The 15,965-nt window shown below is 38.7% G+C and overlaps 1 protein-coding gene across 1 annotated transcript in view; it reads left to right on the top strand.

Moving 5' to 3' along the window:
• Positions 1-6,039, top strand: part of LOC132831048 (G protein-activated inward rectifier potassium channel 1-like) — a 57,560-nt gene extending 51,521 nt beyond the window's left edge. The window contains exon 3 of the mRNA XM_060849100.1: positions 5,435-6,039. Within this exon, the coding sequence (XP_060705083.1) occupies positions 5,435-6,039 (605 nt within the window). The remainder of the gene's footprint in view (positions 1-5,434) is intronic.
• Positions 6,040-15,965: the final 9,926 nt, after the last annotated feature.

Raw genomic sequence — 15,965 nt, 5'->3', positions numbered from 1 at the left:
TGGCCTTCTGGAAGAAGGCTCCATGTATGCTATACTTTCTTCAAATTTTAATTGAAAAGACGTTTGAATTGGGAGAAGAAAATGAGGCATTCCCTTTTCCAGGTTTCGGCACTTCAATAATTTCAAAATTGTTTGTTTTTTTTACCTCCCCCAAACTAATTCTGCACCTGCACTGTTCAAGTGCAGTGCAATAATAACAAATACACTGCTAAAAAAACTAATGCAACGAACATTTTTAATTGGGGGGATTATGCTATCTAATTTTTCATTGATCCAATAACTCAGAATCTCATGGTAGTCAGTTTGGTGTATCACATTACCCTTTGGAAAGCCCTGTATTCCTGTACTAAAATAGTTTTTGCTGTCCCTTTTCTTGGAAGGGGATAGCAGCTGAATTTTAGTTAGCCTAGGAGGCCCTGATGATCCTTTTGATATATCACACGCCACATCAAAAAGCTGCAGAAAGGCAGGACACAAAAACACACACAGGCACATGCATACATACACACACACACATACACACGCACACACCCATTTATAGTATATAATTTTACTATGCAATGCTTTGTGGTATTTTACTAAGTTAAAGTCATTATAGAAATGCAAATTGTTGTTGTCTCATCCAAAAGATAGTCCTCCATCAGTGCTACACAGCTTCATTACAACAGTAGCTTGTCAATGTTGAGTGACATGCCATGATACATGTTGATTTCACAATATTCTGACAGATTCAAGAGTGTAAATATTGTGCGCTGGCTGATACCTTCCATGTGAATAATTTTCTGATTAAACTCCCACACATGTTAGCCAATCCAGAAATTGCTTCATAAATAGGAGAATTTCAGTTTGGCAGGTATATCTCTAAATCTATGATGAGTTATTACTGTGTTCAATTGTGTCATTAAATAAGTTGTGGTTGGGTTAAATGAATTTCTTATAATTTTCCTCAGACTTCCCTTTAATAATTTCACCCAGATGGGGATCTGGCCACATGGGAAATAGTTCTATCCCATGTTTGCGTCATAAATTAAGAAGTGATATTGTTAAGCACACTTTCCTCAGAGTTAATTATGAACAAGGAAGCCTATGGTAGGCAGATTTTTCCTCTTCACTCAAATCTCGCAATATTTTTCCCCTTCAAGCATTTATCTATTTCCTCTTAAAATATTGTGATTGAATTCTTTAATGAGGGAATTTTGTTAAATATTTCATGTTCTAATAATGGAGTTTATGATCCACTATTTCAGATTCATCTTGAGGCAGAAATGATCTGTTTACCAATTATCAAACGTCTCCATAGTTTTGACTGTTTCTCTTGTTTATTTTAAACCTTTGTGCTCCAGTGAATATAGTCAATACTTTTTCAAATCTCTCGTCAGTCAGATTAACCATAATTTATTAGATATTTGAATTGATTTTGGTCTTTTGCATCAAATTAGGATACGTACTTAGAGGGCAACAGCCAAATCCAAGCATTTTATATGTCTGAAGAATTAGCTGTTGTACTAAAGATGCACTTTACACCCTAATGATGATTTTTGATCCATTATCTGGGAACATAAATTGAACTTTTGAAAACAGAATTTTTAAATACAGACTAATATGACATGACCTCACAGCTAAAATGATTACCTGATTTGCATTACTGAAATTTTAACATTATATCCCTATTGAGGTGGAGATGTCTGCAGAAAAGCATCAAAAATGACAAACCCAGAGACAAATAGATGAACCATGTGAACACAATGTCCAGGTGTTCAGTTGCTTGGAGACCAAACTTCAAACCTAATCACTTAAACAGTGGACCCTGGCAAAAAAGAGGGTCATGAGCTAATCACAGTGCAATTAGAATAACTGATCACATCTGAATTACTAGTCAGCCAAAGAGACAATGGTCATATAACAAGTAGATCCTTCTTTATGTTGAAAACACATTTCCCCAAGCAGCACTGAACAAGCAGCTTAAAACCTGAGAGAAAGAGAGAGTCTTACTCCCTGGCTATCTCCGCTCAATGGTTCAAACCTTTGGGGCCTGGTCTTCTATTGTATGACTCTTTCTCTCTCCATGTGCAGTAGACCAAGATTTATAAACAGCTCAACTCAATAGCTGTGTTTCAAGAAAACTAACTTAATTTGTGTTTAACTAACTTTCTGGAGTTTATGAGAAGGATACAAAGAGTTTTGATGAGGTTAGTGCTGCACTGTGTACATGCATCCAAAACATTTTTGACACAGTTCCACACAGCAGATTTGTAAGCAAAGTTAGAACTCCTGGAATCAAAGGGACAGTGGTAACATGGATATAAAAAAGGGTTGAGTGATAGAAAAGAGGGTAAAGATTAAAATGTATTTTTGAGACTGAAGAAAGGTTTGTAGTGGAGTTCCCTTGGGGTCTATATCGCGTTATGGATTAGGCCAGACCCCACAAAACATTTGAAGAAAGTGGCCTGGACCCTAACTTTGCTAGTTGCTTTAAGCAGATGTAACATGGATATTCCAGGAGAGATGCAACTGGTCAAACCACTAGTTTTAAACAAGACAAAATGTATTTATAAGTTAATGAATGAAACACAAACTCAACAGATCATCCTAGCTTAATGATGCTGTTCCAAATATCTGCAACAATCCCCATAACACTCTTGGCACTAAAGGTAAAATCAAACACAGGGTCTTACAGGAGAGAAGTCAGAGAGAGAGACTACCAGACTTCGGACCAGCAGCTTTTTCAACGCTACTGCTAAAGTCCAAACCAAACCAAGGAAGTGCTGAGCTGCGAGAACTGGCCACTCCCCTCTCATTGTACAAGTGTTTATTTTCAAAAACGTGAAAGCCTCTATTGCCAGAGGCAGTATCTGTTAGTTATAATCAACTGGCCTTAAAACCCTTCAAGTTAGACTTTTCGGAGTCTGTGTCTTTTACAACCTCTCTGGAAAATAAACCAAGATGCCAATGGGCTGAGGAGTGGCAGTTGGAGTTTAATTTAGATAAATGCGAGGTGCTGCATTTTGGGAAAGCAAATCTTAGCAGGACTTATACACTTAATGGTAAGGTCCTAGGGACTGATGCTGAACAAAGAGACCTTGGAGTGTTGGTTCATAGCTTCTTGAAAGTAGAGTCATGGGTAGATAGGATAGTGAAGAAGGCGTTTGGTATGCTTTCCTTTATTGGTCAGAGTATTGAGTACAGGAGTTGGGTGGTCATATTGTGTCTGTACAGGACATTGTTTAGGCCACGTTTGGAATATTGTGTGTAGTTTCCTCCCTATCAGAAAGATGTTGTGAAACTTGAAACGGTTAGAGGATTTGAGCTATAGGGAGAGGTTAAATAGGGCCTGTTTTCCCTGGAGCATCGGAGTCTGAGGGGAGACTTTATAGAGGTTTATAAAATCATGAGGGACATGAATAGGATAAATAGACAATGTCATTTCCCTGGGGTGGGGTACTCCAGAACAACAGGGCATAGGTTTAGGGTGAGAGGGGAAGGATATAAAACAGACGTAAGGGGCAACTTTTTCATGCAGAGGGATGAAGGTATTTGGACTGGGTGTGGCAAGTGCAACTAGATTAAGTTGGGATATCTGGTCGGCAAGGATGAGTAGGACAGAAAAGTCTGTTTCTGTGCTGTACGTCTCTTTGACTCTATGACTTTATGACAGCATAACCTTGTTAAAGGAGCAGCATCGTCACAATTGGGAACCTTACTTTTCCAGATATCTGTAAATGACCTAGACATTAGCTTACTGGGGGCTATTTCAAAGTTTGTACATAAAGCTTGGAAATGATCTTGACTGTGAAGAGAACTTTGTAGAATGTAATTAGGACATTGGCAAGCTTGTGGAGTGGGAAGATAAGTGGTAAATGAAGTTAACTGCAAAGAAGTGTGAAGAGATACATGTTGTATAGAAACAGCATGGAGAGAAAGTTCATAATAAAGGTTACGTAGGAGCAGAGAGAACATGATGCATATGTACATGTCATTGAAGGTGGTAGGACAGGTGGAAATATCAGTTATTATTGAATACAATATTCTAAGTTTTATTCATGGCAACATAAGTTCCAACACCAAAGAGTTTATGCTGAAATCGTGTAAAACAATCGTTAGACCTGAGCTGGAGTACTCTGTACATTTTTAGGTGTCACCCTTTCAGGAAAGATATGAAAACATATGAAGAAGGTGCAGAAGAGGTTTATAAGAATGATTCCAGTGATTTAAAAATCAGCTACTTGCATAGATTGGAAAAGATGGGACTCTTTTCCTGAGAGAGAAAGCTATGAGAAGATTTCTAAATCATAAGAAATTTGGGCCGGGTAGATAGGAAGCAACTGTTCTCACTTATAATAGCATTGAAAATGAGATGTAACAAACTTCAAATAATGTGCAAATGAATACATATGAGAAAAACATTTTCACAAAGCGAGTAGTTAAGGTCTGTATTGCTTGGATATGGGGTCGAGGCAGGTTCAATTGAGATATACAATTAGATATACAGGATTATGGGAAGAAAGTGAGAAAATGACTCTCAGAGTGAATGAATGAGGCATTTAAGAGGCCACTGGATGATATTTGGATAAAGATAATGTGCAAGGATACAGGGAGAGAAAGCAGGAGGTTGGCATGAGGCAATGATGCGCAGTTTAATGAGCAGGTACAGACATGATGGACTGAATGACTACCTCCTGCACTGTAACATTGCCATGATTCAATTAAATGAATTGCTCATTCAGAGACCCAGTGCAGATGTGATGGACTGAATGGCCACCTCCTGAATTGTAATGATTCTATGACTCTACAAAGTTGGTACATATTTTACTATTTTTCTTAGATTGGTTTAAGAATTAATAAAACAAACCTCTTTCTTGGTTCAGTTCTGCAGTTAAAGACCCTTTGAATTGACAAGTGTATAATTTTCAAACAGGAAAACCTATTGCAAGAAACAGGAAGTGTGGAAAGAGGAGAGTTATTTGGTTGCTCCTCACCTGATCATTTGACTGTTCCTCACCATATATTAAATCTTTTATGTTTATCAGAAAACTTGCTCTTTTAAAGGAAGCAATAATTAGGCACTTCCACTCATTTATGTTCAACTCAGAGAGTAGTAAGGGTATGGAATGCTTTGCCTGCAACGGTAGTAGATTCGCCAAGTTTAAATGCATTTAAGTTGTCATTGGACAGGCAAATAGATGCACATGGAAAAGTGTAGGTGAGATTGGCTTTAGATTAGTATGACAGGGCAGCGCAACATCGAGGGCTGAAGGGCCTGTCCTGCGCTGTAATATTCTATGTTCTATGTTCTAACTATATCAATTATCCTGACGTTAATAATATGCAAGCATGTTTTGTACTAGCACTTCTATCTAATCATTCTAATTGAAATAATGAGATAATTTCATAAACTCCACCTATTTAGAAAGCTTTTTTTTATTCTGCTTTGCAGGAATGACATGTCAAGCGAGGACCTCATACACAGAAGATGAAGTTCTTTGGGGTCATAGATTTCTTCCAGTCATGTCACTAGAAGAAGGATTTTTCCGTGTGGATTATTCCCAATTCCACTCCACATTTGAGGTTCCCACATCTCCCTATAGTGTAAAGGAACAAGATGAGAAGCTGTCGCTGACATCACTTTGTCCCACACCTTGTATCAGCAACAGCAAGAACAGAAGGGAGAGAATTTTCTCCTTGGACTGCATCGATACCCTAGAGGAGAAGGGCAACAAATTACCGGCCAAACTTCAGAAAATGAGCACCGGCAAAGAGGAAGTGCAGAGGAAAGTTATGAGGATGACTGCTGACATAGGAGAGAAAACTTGCAGTACTGGTGATCTGCCTCTAAAACTGCAGAGGTTAAGCTCTAACCCCAGCAATTTCACTGCCGAAGAAAGACTCCCGCTGAAGAGTTTCAAAGTCAATTCAGAATCCATCACTCAATCAACAGGAGACCTTCCACAGAGGGAACATGGCCTGCAACTCACAGGAATACGAATGGAGGACAATTTACCTGCCAAACTGAGGAAAATGAATTCTGGTCGCTTCACTTAGAAAGAGACAATATCAAATACAGCATGTTACTTTTCAAATATCTGTAAAAACCTGAGACTTAAGGCCATCGCTTTGAGTGTATTGGGCTATTTAGGTATACATTTTCTGTTGATGTTGGCTATGGTTTGCATGACTGGGTGACTACAATATTTTAGTTGCTTAGTTACTAATTTGAGAGATAAGATGGCTCAATTAAGTCAAAGCCAACACCAAAAAGGCATCTCTTGTATTTCTAGAAAAGCCCAGACAAACTCAACTGAAATAATTTAACAGCAAATCAACTTTTAAAAGGCCTGAGTAAAGATAATTTCCTGGATCCCATGGTGTAGTTCAATTGATAAATTAACTTTCTACTATCAGTCAGTTATGATTGACTTGAGATCTACCAGCTACAGTCAACCTGTGATCTTTCTTGAATTAGTCCATTAGCAGGGTTCTAATCTAAACTTAACATTTATTTTAGCATTCCTGGGATAAAGAAGAGAGAAATCAACCAGTTCTATGCATTGACTCCAACTAGTAAATTTTAACCACCAAAATAGATAGGTTGGAGTCTTGTCAGGCATTAAAAATTAAAAATGAAACCTTACTGAATGTGCTATAACATGCACAGTTGTGGGTTTAACATAGGCAGGGCAAAGTATGTTTGTGTTTGCAGCCTATCCACTCCTGGGAGACAGGTTGGTTAGTTAACTACTTTAGTGAGGTTTGCAGCTTCTGATGTAAACTGCTTTGGGGGATTAGAAATGATTGGCCAAGTTGCTGAGGTCTCAGGAAGCTGGATAGCCACAGGGACATGGGAACAATTTTGGCAAGAATCTAATTTGCCTTTACAGAAATGCAAATGTAAATTGCTAGAGAAACTCAGCAGGTCTGGCAATCTGCGGAGAGAAACGGATGAACTCTTCCAGTCTGATATGACTTTTCTTTACAGGACTGATCATGAGGCAGGAGAAACACAGTATCCCACCCTTATTCCCTGCTCTGCAAAATGCCCCATCCAATCAGATGTCTCCCATACAAAGATGTGTAGGTTAAGAGGTCTGACTCTCTTCTTTGGGATTGAACACTCTCATGCTCAGGTCATGGATGAGATTTACACTCCACTCTTCCAACTTGACATATCTGTTCCTGTGGCATGTTTCCGGGTCATCCTAGTTCAACTTGAAAGCCAGGCTGTCTTCTTGGTCAGAAACCGAAAAGGCATAAGTTGTGGAGCCTGACCTTATGGATTTTCCACCTGAACTTCATCCCTTGTAGTATGTAGGCCACATTTTTACAGTAATGTGCTTGTTCTAGTCCAAAATAGAATGAAAAGAAGTGCCCAATGTTATGGTTTAAAATCAATGTCACAGTGGCATTCAGCCTCCAATAACAAACTCCATCTTCTGATCCTAACTATTTATTATCAGAAGTGAATTGGTAAAGAAGCAACTCAGTTCTATTCTATAGTCTAATAAAACCTTGGCAAATGCTGAACTAAACGAACATCCTTGAATGTTATTCCGAACTTCTACAAAGTGCTGGTTAGGCCCTAACTATCAGTGTAAGCCATGACGATCATGGCCATTTCTGTGTTCACAGCTTCTGGATGGATGTCAAGATCAGGAGAATTATTCAGAGGGAACCAAGTGTGAAGGCCTTGAAATTTCATAAGAACACTAAAAAATAGCAGAGCAGACAAAGTTGAGGAACAATTTTAAAATCAGAAAGGGTTTTGTGTGAATGGGGATGAATAGTTCCCAGTGGCTAAATGAAGAGTAACTTGAGGATTCAGATTTGAAGTGAAACTAGTGGCAGGCAATGCAGGAAAATATTTTTTTAAGGAATAAGTTCTTCTGATCAGGTTAGCAGTGCCCAGAAGGAGATTCAGTAATGCCTGTTGAAAGGGAGATGGAAGGGAATTTGTGGTCCATGTGGAAAGAGCAGGCATCATTGGGTAGGTTTTTCAAAGAGCTGCTACTAATGCAATGGAAAGAATTGCCCTCCTTTTGTGTTGTCCCATTCTACAGATGTGAATGGTCGATGATGGTGTCAGCTTGCACCTAGTAAACAAAGAGCTGACCAGTATTTATCTTGTCATACAGGATGGCTGCCTACAAGTTGTAATGCAAGTCAGCACCTAAAACGGTAAACCAATGCTGCAGCAAAGGAGGGAAAGAAAATTGGAAGAAAATAAGTTTGTATTTTTTTCCTGACATTAAAAATCTAATTTTAGTGAAACAGTACATTCTATGCTAGGAATCCAGCTGTTTATTTAGGCTACAAGATAAGGAATCTATTCATTTGAGATTGAATGTATATTGCTTCTATTTTTTCAGTGCAGATGATTGTAACTCTTGCATTTTGATCTCTGAAAAGCACAATACTTAAGTCTCATCTGGTGTCCAGCAACTCCAACCATCTAACTGTCCTATTGACATGTTACATGGAGTTCTTGATGTAAATGAGCATCGATAAATATTGACATCAAGATTACTCTGAATTTTGCAAAACCCTGGTTAGATTCCAACTGGAAGATTCTGCCCATTCCTGAGTCAACTTCAATTTGAGGTGTACTTTAGACTGTGGGGAGAAGACAGTCTCCTTCAGGGTAGACCACTGAATTTTTTGACACAACTAGTAAATAACAAAGTTAAAAATCAGACACCAGGTTTTAGTCCAACAGGTTTAATTGGAAGCGCTAGCTTTCGGAGCACCGCTCCTTCATCAGGTGGTTGTGGAAGACACAATTGTAAGACACAGAATTTATAGTAAATGTTTACAGTGTGATGTAACCGAAATTATACATTGAAAAATATCTTGATTGCTTGTTGAGTCTTTCATCTGTTCGAATAACATGATAGTTTCGCTTCTTTCATGTGTAAATCACAGAACATTTTTTTAAAAGTTGCATTCTCAGGTTAACTGTAACAATTGGTGATAGCTAGACAATATGTTGAAGGTGTTAGCCCCCTGTGTTCTCTGTCTGTACCATAATGTTTAGACTGATTCTAATCAAAAAGTGAGTTAACAGAGTCTTACATGAATTGATGCAGTTTTTGAGCAAAGTACAATGTAACTCTGCAAGTCCAAATTCACCCCACAAATGTATATGTATATGTGTGCTTGTGGGTCTTTGTGTAATTTTTTTAAAAAAATTGTGATTTACACATGAAAGAAGTGAAACTATCATGGTATTCGAACAGATGAAAAACTCAACAAACAATCAAGGCATATTTCAATGTATAATTTCAGTTACAGCACACTGTAAACATTTGCTATAAATTCTGTGTCTTACAATTGTGTCCTCCACAACCACCTGATGAAGGAGCGGCGCTCTGAAAGCTAGTGTGCTTCCAATTAAACCTGTTGAACTATAACCTGATGTTGTATGATTTTTAACTTTGCTCACCCCAGTCTAATACCGGCATCTTCAAATCATGACTAGTAAATAACAAATTGTTTCCAAGATGAGTAGAAACAAGATAATCACAAAGTTCTACTCTGAAATTGCTTGCATTGCATAATTTATGATTTCTCCACTGTCTGCTTCTTTTGTCTCTTTCTCTACACTTACTGATGTGTCTCTTATTACAGCCCCTCTCTCTCTCTCTCTCTCTCTCTCTCCTCTCGGTTTCACCGCTCTGTATATTCAGTTCCTTAGTGATAAGGTAGCTGAGAGGTGCAGGGAGTATGATTCCTAATTAACATGCACTCATTTGTGGTGAGTGTTAGGAGATTCAGAAAACAAATGCTCACCTTTGAAAGGGGTTCAGGAACTACTCCAATCAAACATTAGATAGCATTGAAAATCATAAACACCATTATCAATGAATGAAATGCAGTTCCAAAGTAGATAGACGAGATGCAAAAAGATACTTAATGGTGTCGCATGATTGATCAAAATCAGTTAATATATAATACTTACAAATCCTCCCTTCACATTCTCTATTACGTCTGACTAAAGTTTAATATTCAGAGCCACTTCCTCACCAAAGCTGCCTGGCATCCAGATCACTTTGGTAATGCACAATGCCAAACATTCAATGAGGCCAGAACATTACCCAAACACATTGCACACTTCTATATGTACATTCTTTTATCCCTTCCAGAACAACGTGTAACACAATCATAGTCAACAGCAACAAACCAACTAGGGAATGCGCATGGTACTATGCTGACACTCCCATGATGGAGATGATGCTAGTTATCATTAATGAAGCCACAACTGAGGCCATGGTCATTGGCAGGGCTGAAACCACAGAAGTGATGGAATGTTTCGACTAGTCCTCTTCCTCATATTCTACACAGCCCCTCCTCACACCATACCTTCTGATAACTCCAATCTAAGATGCCAGTGCTGAGATGGGATCGAAAAGTGATTTGTAGCTAGGGTAGCCAAGAAAAGTATTGTGGGTGCCAGCTTTGTTAAGGACGAGGGAGAAGTGAGTTTGCCTCCAACAGTGTGCTTGACTTGATATAGCAATGCTTACATAATTTCCATAATATTAGAAACTGGCCTTGGATAGTGTATCATTCAAGAATTCAACAGAATTTTATTGCAACAAACTATTATTTACAAGCGTTCTGTTCTTTTGGCAAGAAAGTATCTGAGCTAATACTACGCTTTTAGTTTACAACTGAAAAGTATGCTACCAGTAGAGTGTGATGCTTCAAGTGATCTAAGGTAAGATGGAATATAAGATCTTTGAGCTTCCAGGTCATATGGTATGATGCAATGATAGTATCACAAGCTTGACTCTTAAAATCATACTGACATATTAACCCTGAGTCATAATGCAACATGGTTTCTGCTACAAGGGATAACAATGAGGATGTCAATAGGGGAATATCCAAAAAAAATACGACAGGGAGCTAGGTGAAGGCACGGCCATGACTCTGTTACTTGATCATGGTATTAGCACAACAGACAGAGTTGAGCTAAGTTCAGGAAACCAGAAAGTCGATGTGGTTTTTATTGAGAAGAGAAATTATGAAAGTAAAATTCCCTTATTGGAGTTATGTGTAAACCCCCTGAAAGTAACCACTTGATAGGACAGTGGTTCTGATAACGAGAAAGCTTATCAGAAAGGTACAGCAATAATTCTGGTGGGTGTTTAATCCACATATAGACTGGAAAAGTCAGATAGGTAAAGGTAGCCTTGAAGAGGCACTCATAGAATATTTTCAGGATAGTTTCTTAGAACAGCACGTTCTGGAGAGGAACTAGAGGCCAGGTTCTTCTGTCCAGAATTGTGCAGCAGTTATTTACTGATTTTATAGTGAAGGCATCCTTGGATCCAGTGATTATAATGTTCAGTTTTTGTGACAATGGAATCGGTCCAAGGCTAGTATTTTACACTTAAATGTGGGCAGTTATGAGAGTATGAAGGCAGAGTAAATTAAATTGAAAAGGCCACTTGGGGTTATTTCAGAATAACATAATAGAAACATTCCAATGAGAAAGAAGAATTCAAAGGGAGGACCCACTATCTGCAGTTAATTAAAAAGGTTAAAATATCAAACTTGAAGAGAAAGCTGAGAAAAAATAAAAGGGAGGCAAGAAAATTGAAAAAAAATTAAAGCATAAAGGATTATTGAAGAAGGAAAATATTTAGAGTATGAGAGAAAGCTAGCTTGAAATATGAAAGGTTTCTATAGGCATTTTAAAAGTAAAGAGTTAACACTGGGGAGCATTGATCCTATGGAAAGTGAGTCTGTGGAATGAAAAATAAGGAGGTGGTGAATAAACTGACCAGCCATTTCAGTCTACACTATAGAGCATACAAAGAACATCCTAGAAATAGCCGTAATTTTCAGCAAATGGAAGCAAGAAGAATCCAAATAAATTTGTAATTTACAATCACCGGAAAGTGGTACTAAGCCAACTGACAGAGCTGTGTACTGATAAGTGCCCACACCCTGATAGACTTCATGCTATGGTCTTTAAGAAGTGTCTCATGGCATACTTTATGTCTTGGATCTAATTTTCCAAGTTGCCTACATTTGGGAAAGATTCAATTAGATCATCAAGTAGCAAATGTAATTTCTTTATTCAAAATGAAAACAGGAAACTTAAGTTCAAGTAGCTTAATCCCCCATCTTTAGTATGAAAATGTTGGAAGAGATTGTTAATACAGGCCATTTCAAAACGTTTAACGCAATCGGGCAGAGTCAACATGATTCTGTGAAAGGGGAATCATGTTTAATGAATTTATTGGTGTTCTTTGAAGTTATAGTATGTGATGTGCAGGACAGGGAACTGGTGAATATACTGTACTTTGATTTTCTGAAGGTAGTTGATAAGATGTCACACCAAAGATTATTGTAAAAAATATAGGCTTACACTACAAGTGGTAGCATATTGGGATGATAGACAGAGATAGACAGGTTCTTCATTGGTAAGGGGATCAAGAGTTATGGGAAGAAGGCAAGAGAATGTGGTTGAGAAACATGTCAGAAAAGCAGCGCAGACCAGGCAGCATCCAAGGAGCAGGAGAATCGCGTTTCGGGCATAAGCCCTTCTTCAGGAATGAGGAAAGTGTGCCTAGCAGGCTAAGATAAAAGGTAGGGAGGAGGGACTTGGGGGAGGGGCAAGGTGAGGGTAATAGGCCAGAGAGGGGTTGGGGGCGGAGAGGTCGGGAAGAAGATTGCAGGTCAAGAAGGCACTTAGCCTGCTTGGCACACCCTCCTCATTCCTGAAGAAAGGCTTATGCTCAAAACGTCAATTCTCCTGCTCCTTGGATGCTGCCTGATCTGCTGCGCTTTTCCAGCAACACATTTTTCAGCTCTGATCTCCAGCTTCTGCAGTCCTCACTTTCTCCTGAGAAACACATCAGCCATGTTTGAATGGTGGAGCAGATTCCGTTGGCCAAATTTCTTAATTCTGCTCCCATATGTTATGGTCTGGTGGTCTAATGGATACAACACTACTGGGGAGTTAACTTTTTAAATTTATGTAAATTGGTTGGATGAAAAGACCAAAGGTATGTTTGACAGATTTTCTGATGACACAAAGGTAAGTGGGGAGGTAAGTTGTGAAGATGATACAAGAAGGCTACAAAGATATATAGATTGGATGTTCTAAATAGAGTATAATGTGAGAAATGTGAAATTGTCTAATTGGGAAGAAGAATAAAACAGAAGCATATTACCCAAATAGTGAGAGATTGCAGAGCTCTGAGTTGCAGAGGGAACTGGGTATCTTTGCACTTGAATAACAAAATGCAGGATACAGTAAATAATTAGGAGAGTGAATGGAATGTTATTGTTTATTATGAATAAGTTGAATACAGAATTAAGGAGACCCAGAGTAGATTCATGTTCTCCTTTTTATAACTAATATTTAGACCTATTTTACATCTCAGTATCTCTTTTACTTTACAATGTCCCTTTGTCTTTTGCTCTGGGCACTTTCATCATCTGTTTCACTTATTCCTCCTCCCCCTTTTGACAACAGCATGAGTAAACATCATTTTCCAACTCTGTTAGACCTAAGGAGGAATTATATTGGGATCAAAGTGTTAAATCTGTTTTTCTACATCTCGTGAATCTCCCCAGCACTTTTTTGTTTTCCTTACAAAAGTAGGTAGGTTATATTTCAGTATACAGAGTATTTGCAGTACCTGGTACACCTGGTCTCTTTACTTAAAGAAGGATGTAAATGCAGTTCAGAGAAGGTTTACAAGACTAATACCTGGAATGGGTAGGTTGTCTTATGATGAAAGGTGGACAGGCTATATTTGTATCTGGTGGAGTTTACAAGAGTAAGAGACGACTCAATTAGAACAAAAAAGATCTTGTGAAGTCTTGACTAGGGTGGATGGAAATAAGGATTCACCTCTTGAAGACAAAGGTGAGAAGAATTCCCTTTTTTCAAAGGACCACGAGCCTGTGGAACTGTCTTTCTGAAAAAATGGGCAAGTAGATTCTTCTGATATTTTTAAGGCACAGCTAGATGGATTCTTGGTAAGCAAAGGGGTGAAGTATCACTGAGGGCCAGGTAAAACATGTTTTTGAGTTTAAAATTAGATCAGTCATGATCTTACTAAATGGTAGAGTAAGCTTAAAGGGTTGAAAGGCCTATTTCTGCTCCTAACTTGTGTGTTTGTATATGTGTTAGAAGAATAATAGTAGAAGGCTGAGGATTCTGGGTAATCCAAGATGGAGGTTGGGAATAATCGCTGGCTGTAACAGGCTACTTCTTTTTTGAGGTATTTTAGGTGCTGGAAGTGATTTCCTTGAATTCCAGAAACAGTAATTACTGTTTTATATGCTATTATATTGTTTTGGGATTTAGAGAAAAAAAGAGTCAAAACAATGGCACTTTTAAAAGGGAGAGTAACAGACAAAGACAGCACATGGTCTGTGTGGGAGAGAGCGGGAGAGAGAAAGAAACCCACACTGCTAATTGACACAGCAGTGAACCTGCACAGTTACTGCCTTTGCTGTTGAATTAATGTATCACTGGACATTGGAGTGCATCTAGGAAAATTAACAGTGAAATTCACAACTGATCTTGGAGGAACCTGTTTGGGAGAGGTCAAAGCACAGAAACAGATAAGTGAATAGTTTTAAGTGTGGCCTTACTGTAAGTTTGCAGTAGTGAGTAGAGTGGGTTCTTTCTTGATTATATGTTTTATTGAGAAACGTCTCTTGATTAAACTTAAAAATATAAGCCACAAGTATTACATTAGCCTGGAGCAGTGTTTTGTAGAGGAATAGGATGGTGTTATTTTCTGAGTCTGCAGATTGGAAGAAGCAAAAATGGCCCTTAGTAGAGTGATATGCTCTTCATGTTTGATGTGGGAGTATAGGGAGAGTTTACATGTTACTGAGGATTATATATGCAATAAATGCCATTGGTTGCGAATTCTATCAGATCGAATGGATTGATTGGAGTGACAGTTAAAGACAATGAATAATTTACAAGAGCAAGGGAATATGATAGATGGCAGCTATAGGAAGAGAAAAAAGTTGCAGATACTGTCACATAGATGGGTTAACTTCAGGAAAGGTAATAGAGGTAGGTAGGTAGTGCAGGAGTCTTCTGTGGCTATCCCCATTTCCAACAAGTATGCTGTTTTGGAAAATGTAAGGGAATGTAGCATGAACAGCCAAGTTTTTGGTATCAAGACTGGCTATAATGCAATAAAGGGGGCATCAGGTTCTAAGAGATCGATTGTGTTAGGGGGCGCTCTAGTCCAAGCCATAGACACACGTTTCAGTGGCCAGCAGCAAAAATTCAGAATGTTGTATTGCCTCCCTGGTGCCAGGATCAAGACTGTCTCAGAGAGGGTGCAGAATGTTCTCAAGTGGGAGAGGGCCCAACAGGAGGTCATTGTACACATTGAAACCAATGATAGGAAGGGAAAAGGATGAGATTCTGAAAAGAGAATATAGAAAGTTAGGCAGGAATTTTAAAAAGGAGGTCCTCGAGGGCAGTAATACCTGGATTACTCCCAGTGCTACGAACTAGTGAGGGTAGGAATAGGAGGATAGAGCAGATGAATGCATGGCTGAGGAGCTGGTGTATGGGAGAAGGATTCACATTTTTGGATCACTGGAATCTGTTCTGGGGTAGAAGTGACCTGTATAAGAAGGGTGAATTGCACATGAATTAGAAGGGGACTAATATACTGGCAGGGAGATTTGCTGGAGATGCGCGGGAGGATTTAAACTAGTAAGGTGGGGGAGTAGGACACAGGGAGATAGTGAAGAAAGAGATCAATCTGAGACGGGTACAGTTGAGAACAGAAGTGAGTCAAACAGACAGAGCAGGCAGGAACAAAGCAGAGAACAAGATAGGACTGATAAATTAAACTGCAATTATTTCAATGCAGGAGGCCAAACAGGGAAGGCAGATGAACTTAGGGCATGGTTAGGGACATGAGACTGGGATACCATAGCAATTACAGAAACGTGGCTCAGGGATGGGCAGGACT

This window comes from Hemiscyllium ocellatum, chromosome 32 (assembly GCF_020745735.1).
Source record: "Hemiscyllium ocellatum isolate sHemOce1 chromosome 32, sHemOce1.pat.X.cur, whole genome shotgun sequence".
NCBI lineage: Eukaryota > Metazoa > Chordata > Chondrichthyes > Orectolobiformes > Hemiscylliidae > Hemiscyllium > Hemiscyllium ocellatum.
Note: the sequence above shows the minus strand (reverse complement) of the source record. Positions and strands in the feature narration are given on the sequence as shown.